At 44.3% G+C, this 10,456-nt stretch overlaps 1 protein-coding gene across 4 annotated transcripts; it reads left to right on the top strand.

Moving 5' to 3' along the window:
* The first annotated feature begins 1,066 nt into the window (after nt 1-1,066).
* On the top strand, nt 1,067-10,307 carry slbp (stem-loop binding protein). Of its 4 annotated transcripts, none has more exons than XM_054597659.1 (8): nt 1,067-1,089; nt 4,723-4,851; nt 5,419-5,532; nt 5,638-5,709; nt 5,977-6,099; nt 6,360-6,515; nt 6,650-6,749; nt 9,526-10,306. In XM_054597659.1, the coding sequence occupies exons 1-8, from the start codon at nt 1,082-1,084 to the stop codon at nt 9,595-9,597; spliced, it is 774 nt and encodes a 257-aa protein (XP_054453634.1). In that variant the 5' UTR covers nt 1,067-1,081; the 3' UTR covers nt 9,598-10,306. The 4 variants fall into 4 exon arrangements, with proteins under 4 accessions (XP_054453634.1, XP_054453632.1, XP_054453630.1 ...); XM_054597657.1 differs by lacking the exon at nt 1,067-1,089 and adding an exon at nt 2,502-2,712 and having other exon boundaries at nt 5,644-5,709; nt 9,526-10,307; XM_054597655.1 differs by lacking the exon at nt 1,067-1,089 and adding an exon at nt 2,502-2,712.
* Nucleotides 10,308-10,456: the final 149 nt, after the last annotated feature.

Here is a 10,456-nt window from a genome sequence, read left to right as displayed (position 1 = left end):
CTAAAAAAGACCCAATGAGGGGTGATTGACAGCCGGCACCTGTCCCAAGAGTCAAACTATTTAGAGGACACCCAGGTTCTGTAATCGAGGGAGTCCATAAATCTTCAAAGGGTGGGGATCTGCAGTAAAAACACGTTCTCTGATATTAAACTTTCTGGGTATAGACTCAACACTGCCTCCCTATGGTCTGAATGAAACAAACATTATCTTCTTTACCCGTTTGATTGGATGTCTTTCCTGGTGCCTAACCTATGAACAAAGAAAAAAAACAACTATTTCAATAATCAATTTCTCATTGGTAGAAAACAAGAGACTTGAGTCAGAACTAAAACCAGTAGAGTACAGATCTCCAGCAACGATCACTGCTGTACTGTGAGATTGAATGAATACAGCCTATAATGGAGCTGTAAGATGTCTTAAAACACACATCATTCAGACTTAAAAACAAGCAGCGATGTATGCAGGTAATCAGCTCAAAGTCGTCGTATAAGACACGTCATACAGTCTTGCTGCATAGCAGCGGCTGAGTTGCAGGGAAGTACTCATCAGTGCGTATATTGGTAGTTCCGTTAGCTGTTAGCCAAACACGCCATCCAAAAAAAGAAGAGCTGCGGCCGAGAGATAAGCAGCAGTGTGTGAGTTTCTGTTAGCCCAACCGACTGTAAACTATTACCCCCCCCACTGTGGGCGTAGAACAGCAGACAGGTGGTCAGAGATACACTCAGTTTTGTTAGCACTAATGGCCATTACTGGGGGGGCAGTGAAGACTAGCAGCTGAGGAGTCAGCAGGCAGTCAATGGCAGTGTAAAACAGGCAAAAGATGTGTTGAGAAAGTGTGAGTCAATGCAACCACAAGAGGTCCTTGAGCATGCAGCCATAACCATAACCCAAAATGATATGCACTTTGCTGCAGCAGGAATGAGAGATAAGCCGTGGACAGACACAGAGGTGCACACTCACTCAAGGACGCAATCTCATGATATTCCTGGCGGAAATACCTATGATATGAAAATCTGCCCCACAAAAGGCTCGATGTAAAGCCTGAGAAGACTGATGACTCTCACCTGTAACAGGGAGGACCATGCTCAGGTAAAAGTGTGCAGTTTACAGACGGGCACATGAGAGAGACTGGACTGAGGGGGGGTGCAGATGTTAAACAGGAAGAGGTAGCATTTTGAGAAAAGGTCATTCAAATCAGGTGAGGACACACACAGTGCTCAGAATACTGGAATGAACAATGGTGAAGGGACTAAATGTTTGTTTTGGTTGAATTTTGCTTTTTCCACTGACAGGAATGATATCAAAACCTACATGCTGCTTATATTTCATTTCCTCTTGCCCTGACAGATGTGTAGGGTTGCTTTTTCCACAGAAGAAGAGGGCTTGGTGTGAGTGCTTCCAGGTCTGTGAGGTACAGGAGTCAGGTGTATGAGGTTCACAGCTCATTGGGGTCTGTGGAGGACAGGAGTCATTGGGGTCTGTGGAGGACAGGAGTCAGGTGTATGAGGTTCACAGCTCATTGGGGTCTGTGGAGGACAGGAGTCAGGTGAGGTTCACAGTACTGTGGAGGACAGGAGTCAGGTGTATGAGGTTCACAGCTCATTGGGGTCTGTGGAGGACAGGAGTCAGGTGTATGAGGTTCACAGCTCATTGGGGTCTGTGAGGTACAGGAGTCAGGTGTATGAGGTTCACAGCTCATTGGGGTCTTGGGGTCTGTTCACAGCTCATTGGGGTCTGTGGAGGACAGGAGTCAGGTGTATGAGGTTCACAGCTCATTGGGGTCTGTGGAGGACTCTTCATCCAAACTAGAAACAGAACTATGGAGGTATCTAACAGTTAAGATGGATTAGAAGAAGAAACGGATCAGGGTGTTAAAAGAGGCTAAAAGAGGAAGTAAAGAATGGTGCGGTGGCCTTACTGAAACTTATTATTGATTTAGCTTGGGGGAAAGAACACATTCAGCCTTACGCCGTTAAATAGTGAAGAGTTCCTTTTGTTCTCTGGGAATGGAGACCTGTGCTCCACACTCCAGCCCGGTAGGTGGCGGTATAGCACTGTAACGCTGTACAGAGAAGAAGAAGAAGAAGAAGAAGAAGAAGAAGAAGAAGAAAGAGAATAAGCAGAAGAAGAAGAAGAAGAAACAGAAGCAGAGGAAGAAGCAGAAGAAGAAGAAGAAGCAACAGAAGCAGAAGAAGAAGGAGCTGACCCCTCCTGCCGGTAGGTGGCGGTATAGCACTGTAACGCAGTAAAGAGCAGCAGACCCCCCCCCCCCCCGGGTGACGTGTGTCGTCATACGTTCACGTAAAGCCGCCCTTTCCGGTCATGTGACTTTGTGGATTGTTTGGGACCGCGCGTCTTTCGGTGTTGGCGCGGATCTGTAGACTGAAGAGAGACCAGAGACCCGAGACTAGACTAGAGACTAGACCAGATACCCTGAAGAGACCAGAGACGAGACTAGAGACTAGAGACCAGACCCTGAAGAGACTAGACCCTGCAGAGACTAGACCAGAGACCAGACCCTGAAGAGACCAGAGACTAGAGACTAGACCAGAGCAGAGACTCTACCACTGCAGAGAAGCAGCAGAAGAAGAAGGCGCAGAAGCAGAGACCAGAGAAGAAGAAGCAGCAGAGCAGCAGGGCCTGTACAGAGAGCATGTCTGACTGGACCAGAGGCAGGCGGCGGGAAGCGACCAAGAGCGACGCTGAGAACGGGTAACGATTTAACGTACACTACGTAAAGTGTCCACTACGTTCACTACGTACAGTACGTACAGTGTCCACTACGTAAAGTGTCCACTTCGTTCACTACGTAAAGTGTTCACTACGTAGGGTATTCCCTTTGTTCACCCCACGGGGCTCTGTTTGAGGTTACGTTGTTTGTTACGTAAGTAGCGTAAGCTCCTAACTAGTTAACTAACGTAACAGGTTCTAACGCTGCGTATGAACGGACAACGTTACGTCACGGTACGTCACACAGCGTCACTCCCTCTGCAGCTGCTGGTGGAGAGAGACAGACACAGAGACAGACAGACAGAGAGACAGAGAGAGAGAGAATCAGACATGAGAAAGAGAGAGAGAATCAGACATAAAGAGAGACACACAGAGACAGACAGACAGAGAGAAGCAGAGACAGACAGACAGAGAGAAGCAGAGAGACACAGAGACAGACAGACAGAGAGAAGCAGAGACAGACAGACATAGAGAGAAGCAGAAACCCGCTGTACACTGCTTGTCTTCATCAGACTCAGGACGGGGACGGTAGAGAGGCCCTCTTGAGCTTAGTGACCCGGAGGTGTTTGTAGTCGAGCTGTGATATGCAAACTGTTGTTTGCAAATTTTACATTCGACTTTTTTCCCGCCATCTATTTTGGAAAAATTCTGCCACACTGCCGATGTCTTTGACATGGATGGTAGAGGAGGAGGACTCAAATGAAACTTAAATGAAACGCTCAAAATAAAAATAAATATTCAGCAATTAAACCACCGGACGTTGAATAACATGGACCTTCTTCAGTCCACCTGTCTCTAGTGGGTTGGGCTAATCCAAAATAGTGAAAACAAGGGGGGTGTTCTCTGAAGACAGGCTGTTTTCTGTGAAACAGGGCTCTGAAAACACCCCCATTAGCACTTGGTAAAATTGACTGATTGAATGAAATTAACACGGCAAAAAATCGACCAATCAGAATTTTGGTCGACCCAGAACGTATCGACCAATAAGTCGACCAGTCGACTAGGACTTTACAGCCCTACTAGCCACTAACGCCACGTTGGGAAATGTCTGGACCCGATTCGGAAGGCCCCCTCCGACACCCGGCCAGCTTACTTGGATCCTTTGGTTGAGTAACATCTCATTAGGTTTCTCGCAGCCCTCCTGACTCTCTTTGTGTTCCTGACCGACGCTTTCAGACCAGCCACCAGAATGTATTTAACAATGTTTCAGCACAACATCAACAGGTATCATGCTCCCGTATACGCTGTGACCCGCCCCCAGGGGGGTCTGCGAGGGTCTGGACCCGGTCTGTGGGTCTGGACCCGGTCTGTGTCGGTGCTGTTGAGACATCAGCTGGTTGGTCATCGGGGTGAAGCCGGGCGGCCATCTTTGTTTTGACTGGAGACACCAGCACTGCCCCGGTACCGTTAGTACGTAACGTTATAGCCCCGTTACCGTAGCCCCGGTACCGTCAGTACCGGTAACGGAGCTATAACGTTAGTACCGGTACCGTCAGTACCGCATGGGTGTGTAAAGCGGTCACGTGTCCCGTTGTTGGTTTGCTCGCCACGGATAGAGACGTTAAACAGCTCACCATGTGGAGAGGGTTAACTATACCTGTCTGTCTGTTAACTATACCTGTCTGTCTGTTAACTATACCTGTCTGTCTGTTAACACATGTCTGTCTGTTAACACATGTCTGTCTGTCTGTTAACACATGTCTGTCTGTTAACTATACCTGTCTGTCTGTTAACACCTGTCTGTCTGTTAACTATACCCGTCTGTCTGTTAACACATGTCTGTCTGTTAACTAACTATGCCTGTCTGTCTGTTAACTATACCTGTCTGTCTGTTAACACCTGTCTGTCGGTTAACATCTGTCTGTTAACGTATGTCTGTCTGTCTAACCCTCTGCTCGGTGTGTCTAACCCTCTGCTCGGTGTCTAACCCTCTGCTCGGTGTGTCTAACCCTCTGCTCGGTGTCTAACCCTCTGCTCGGTGTCTTCCCGTAGGAGCGGTGGTCCGTCCCGGTGGTCCAACTGCAGGAAACGGGGCATCGACGGAAGCCTGCGGGCCAGCAGAGAGGTGGAGGGCAGCGGGGGGGAGAACGGCTCCAGACCCCCCGAGAAGAGACATGCCAGGTAAGAGAGAGATACTGTGTTTAATACAGGTACTGATCCAGGTACATGCCAGGTAAGAGATACTGTGTTCTGTGTTTAGGTTTAGTACATCAGGATAGTCAGAGGACAGGTACTGATCCAGGTCAGGGCTCTTGAGGTCCTGCTAAGAAGTACATCAGTGCAGACAATGTACACATGTACAGATACACAGCAAGAGGTGTATTCATTCAGTTTAAGTTGTGTGCAGTGTGACCTGTGTGAAAGAGAAGGTAACAGAGGGGGATAAGCTGTGATTATGTATTCGTTTAGCCAAATGCTGATCTAGTTCTGTCTCATATTTTCTCTTTCTGACCTTTGATGCATTACATACTTATGATTATATCTTTGTAGTGTGTGTCACAATACTTTGCAAGTATTCTTTCTTTTTATACTATTACATTGTTTATTTGCAAAACTGTTAATGTAAATGAAGCACCAGCCACCTTTGAACCTTGTTATGTCTGGATGCTAGCACCGTGCCAACAAGAAGTAATGTACCCCTACCTGTTTTATACCCCTAAGTGGTGTGTAACCATTTTATTTCCCTAGTTTCACCACTCCAGAGAGCACCGGCCCGGTGTCTCGCTGTAGTAGACGGGCTGACTGGGGCAGCCAGGTGGATGATGATGAGATGAGAAGGGGCGTGCACAGAGACATGCAGCGGTAACCAAACTCTGCATTTATTTTAGTGGTTTTATCTCGGATTAATTCAAAGCATTCTCTTTGTGGAGCGCCAATCTTTACTGACTGTGTGTGCCCTCTGTTCAGTTACAGGAGGAGGATACTTGGAGCAGAGGTTACCCAGAGGGAGAGAAAGACCTCTTCTGGATCTTCTGAGAGGTGGGTCTGATTGTGTATTTCAGACTGGAACTCAGATATATTTATTTGTTGAGGCTCAACTTTACTTAAGGGGTCAATTTGATATTGGAGGAGAATTAATCATTTAGATTAATTGGTAAACAGTGGATAAGTTAATCAATAGAGTGGATCCAGGCTGCTATTTGGAAGCTCTGTTCACAATGAATAGCAGCCTGTTGTGCTTTTTATTGTTTGAATCTGTATGTGAATCTGTAGCTGTATGTGAATGTGCCGGTCTGTCTGCTGCAGCTGTGACTCAAAAGATGGAGACAACATAGAGACTGATGAGGCTGTGTTGCTACGGCGACAGAAACAGATCAACTATGGCAAGAACACACTGGCCTATGACCGATACATCAAAGAGGTTCCAAAGTAGGTACACACACACACACACACACACACACACACACACACACACACACACACACACACACACATTGTGTGTCAATCAATATCAATATCAATATCAATACAGCACTGTAACTATGTATAGAACAATAATCAAGTTTTCCAGTAGTAACACCTGGACTTTTGCACTTCTCGTTATGGACCGAATCACAGAGACACATTCCTTGTATGTGCAAACCTACTCGTTTATCTGATCTTAAATGCTCCTGTTTTTTTCTTTCCAGACACATGCGTCAGTCGGGTGTTCACCCAAAGACTCCCAATAAGTTCAGGAAGTACAGCCGCCGCTCCTGGGACCAGCAGATCAAACTGTGGAAGGTCAAGCTGCACGCCTGGGACCCCCCAACAGAGGACGGCCAAGACAACGTCCTGGATAACATGTAAGAAGATATGTTGCCTTCAACAGAGACACAAGTCTCCTGTGACCCATGAAGTCAGCATCCTGTACACACTCTGTACTGTCTCAGTCAGATGTGGCTCATGTTCATGTGTTGTCTGTTCTCCGTCTTTCCAGTGAGGAGCTGGGTCTCGGTGACGTAATGGACATTGAGCTGGAATTCCCAAACTTGCCAGACTCCCAGAATGCCCCAACCACACACAGCCTTACTCTTGACGTGAGTTTGATTAAGTCACTTCTGTTTGGTTTTGGCAAATCTGAAACCACCATTTGAATCTGAATCATTTACAAACCTTTAGAGATGTACTTAAGTCAAGTCCACATTTTTAAGTTGTAGAAAATAGAAGCAATGTTAGTGAAAAAATGTAGGTGGGCTTTATTTAATGGGTCTATTTCTTTATAATTTCTAACATTCTCCTAGGAAAGATTTCCAGGAAAGAACTTCTTAATTTAGTACAGTGTTCATTTGATGCACATTAAATTAGTTTCCTCAAAGAGAGAGAGGGTGAGTCTTTTCTTCAGAGCACGGCAGGTCAGGTATGGTGAATATGCATTACATTATTACATTACAGTCATTTAGCAGACGCTTTTATCCAAAGCGACTTACAATAAGTGTATTCAACATACAGTGGGGCAAAAAAGTATTTAGTCAGCCACCAATTGTGCAAGTTCTCCCACTTAAAAAGATGAGAGACGCCTGTAATTTTCATCATAGGTACACTTCAACTATGAGAGACAGAATGGGGGGGAAAGAATCCAGGAAATCACATTGTAGGATTTTTAATGAATTAATTGGTAAATTCCTCGGTAAAATAAGTATTTGGTCACCTACAAACAAGCAAGATTTCTGGCTCTCACAGACCTGTAACTTCTTCTTTAAGAGGCTCCTCTGTCCTCCACTCGTTACCTGTATTAATGGCACCTGTTTGAACTTGTTATCAGTATAAAAGACCCCTGTCCACAACCTCAAACAGTCACACTCCAAACTCCACTATGGCCAAGACCAAAGAGCTGTCAAAGGACACCAGAAACAAAATTGTAGACCTGCACCAGGCTGGGAAGACTGAATCTGCAATAGGTAAGCAGCTTGGTGTGAAGAAATCAACTGTGGGAGCAATTATTAGAAAATGGAAGACATACAAGACCACTGATAATCTCCCTCGATCTGGGGCTCCACGCAAGATCTCACCCCGTGGGGCCAAAATGATCACAAGAACGGTGAACAAAAATCCCAGAACCACACGGAGGGACCTAGTGAATGACCTGCAGAGAGCTGGGACCAAAGTAACAAAGGCTACCATCAGTAACACACTACGCCGCCAGGGACTCAAATCCTGCAGTGCCAGACGTGTCCCCCTGCTTAAGCCAGTACATGTCCAGGCCCGTCTGAAGTTTGCTAGAGAGCATTTGGATGATCCAGAAGAGGATTGGGAGAATGTCATATGGTCAGATGAAACCAAAATAGAACTTTTTGGTAAAAACTCAACTCGTCGTGTTTGGAGGAGAAAGAATGCCGAGTTGCATCCAAAGAACACCATACCTACTGTGAAGCATGGGGGTGGAAACATCATGCTTTGGGGCTGTTTTTCTGCAAGGGGACCAGGACGACTGATCCGTGTAAAGGAAAGAATGAATGGGGCCATGTATCGTGAGATTTTGAGTGAAAACCTCCTTCCATCAGCAAGGGCATTGAAGATGAAACGTGGCTGGGTCTTTCAGCATGACAATGATCCCAAACACACCGCCCGGGCAACGAAGGAGTGGCTTCGTAAGAAGCATTTCAAGGTCCTGGAGTGGCCTAGCCAGTCTCTAGATCTCAACCCCATAGAAAATCTGTGGAGGGAGTTGAAAGTCCGTGTTGCCCAGCGACAGCCCCAAAACATCACTGCTCTAGAGATCTGCATGGAGGAATGGGCCAAAATACCAGCAACAGTGTGTGAAAAGCTTGTGAAGACTTACAGAAAACGTTTGACCTCTGTCATTGCCAACAAAGGGTATATAACAAAGTATTGAGATGAACTTTTGTTATTGACCAAATACTTATTTTCCACCATAATTTGCAAATATATTCTTTAAAAATCAGACAATGTGATTTTCAGGAATTTTCTTTCTCATTTTGTCTCTCATAGTTTAGGTATACCTATGATGAAAATTACAGGCCTCTCTCATCTTTTTAAGTGGGAGAACTTGCACAATTGGTGGCTGACTAAATACTTTTTTGCCCCACTGTAGGTATTCAAGAGAACTACTAGTCACCAGAAGTCATAAGTGCATCTCTTTTCTTAAACGCAAAATGCAAAAAGCATTTGTCTACAGGCAAATATACATTTCAACACTGAAATTAACGATTGATGATGATGATGAATGAATGATTTCCTACAGAGTGTTCACGGTTTTGAGCCATTTCCTGGTTTTGATCTGATCAAAACAGAAGAGAAAAGGGAGCAAATATAACTTTGCGATCCCTGATCTTGTTATTTGCCGATCATTGATGATCCATACTGGCAGAAACAGATCCCTTTGTTATTTGGTTTGGTTGTTAGCTGGCCTACAAGGCTCCAGAAAATCACCGTCCCAAAAATCATTTCAACTGCTCTGAAGTCAGGAAACTATCAATAATTCTTAATGTTATACTTTTAACTTGTTATAGTGGCTCTTGGTGTTTTTTTCGTCATAAAAACACATTTCAATTAATAAGGAAACAAAAGATTGTATTTTTATTGATTTTTTAAAAACAAATCTTGTCACTTGGTAGTTTTAACGCCAGTAAAATGTTACGTCACACTGTGATGGTTAATGTTAAACTGTGAAATGTATCCAGAAAAGACAGATATCAGTGGGCAGTTTTTTCATCAATGTCTTTTTTAATCATTGTAGTAACATTAAATGCAGCACTTATGTGACTTTAAAAGCTGAAGGAGAGATCCTCGTTTAAACCAATACTTTGTGAACCTGCTTGTTTATTGACTTGGTTGTGTTTTCTCTCTACTCAGGGTGAAGACTGTTCGGGTACTCCAGTTAAAGTACAGAAGACTGAAAATACAGTGGAGCCTGAAATGTCATAGCTCATCATAGAAAATAAAATACAACATGTTCACACACTTCTCAAGTGGTTCAGCCGTCTCCTCCCCCGACTCTCACTTCCCATAGCCCAGAATGACTCCAGGTACTTGATCTGCTCGAAGCACTGCTGCATCTGCACAGCATCACCACGCTGTGTCTCACTTTGTAGTTATTGGTTCAACACTGTAAAATATTTTGTGTTCTGTTTGCATTCATACTAGTGCTTCTTAATCCATAGACTGGGACCTTTTACAGACTACTAATCTGCTCAGGGAGTCTTCTTTAGTGGCTAGATTTTACAGTTGCATGTTGAATCAAGCTTTGTTCAGTTTAAATGATTTTGGATTAGAAACATTTGTAGCACTGATCTGTGGCCTTGTGGAGCAGACATCCAGGTTGGTTGATGTCCATTATGTACAAATGTTAAATCACATTCTGCTTGAACTTATTAAATAGAAAGCAAGACTACATAGAAAGTGACTGAACTCATAGAGTTTGGTCAACTGTTTTAAAAGGAGATGGGCAAACCAAAGGCGAAGTACTTTACTTTTAATGACTCATATTCACAAGATTTGTTTTCTTCCCCTAAGTATGTACATTTTTTTAAAACAGAGAGGCATGTCTTCAGTTATATAATGGTTGTTTTTTTTTTAATGCAAATGTTGCTGTGTTTATTGCTGTTTCCTTCATGGTGAAGACTTTCAAATAATAAATAAAATAAATTGAATGCGTCATTGTCATTTACAAGCAGAACTTTGAAGGGCCGCTACTCAAACTAACTAACCCTAATCAGTGTGTCAGCTTTGTATTTTGTTCAACAACTCAGCCCACCATTGCCCCATTTCTACTATTTTATTATGT

This window comes from Anoplopoma fimbria, chromosome 4, assembly GCF_027596085.1.
Source record: "Anoplopoma fimbria isolate UVic2021 breed Golden Eagle Sablefish chromosome 4, Afim_UVic_2022, whole genome shotgun sequence".
In the NCBI taxonomy this organism is placed as follows: domain Eukaryota; kingdom Metazoa; phylum Chordata; class Actinopteri; order Perciformes; family Anoplopomatidae; genus Anoplopoma; species Anoplopoma fimbria.
The sequence above is the reverse complement of the archived record's forward strand: the minus strand, read 5'-3'. Positions and strand labels throughout refer to the sequence as shown.

What these genes read in the sequence shown, in the direction of transcription:
- slbp (XM_054597655.1), top strand. Translation starts at nt 2,654, where the DNA reads ATGTCTGACTGGACCAGAGGCAGGCGGCGGGAAGCGACCAAGAGCGAC. An exon ending in AAGAGCGACGCTGAGAACGG is followed by an intron (nt 2,713 to 4,722) that starts GTAACGATTTAA and finishes GTCTTCCCGTAG; the next exon opens with GAGCGGTGGTCCGTCCCGGT. An exon ending in CCCGAGAAGAGACATGCCAG is followed by an intron (nt 4,852 to 5,418) that starts GTAAGAGAGAGA and finishes TTATTTCCCTAG; the next exon opens with TTTCACCACTCCAGAGAGCA.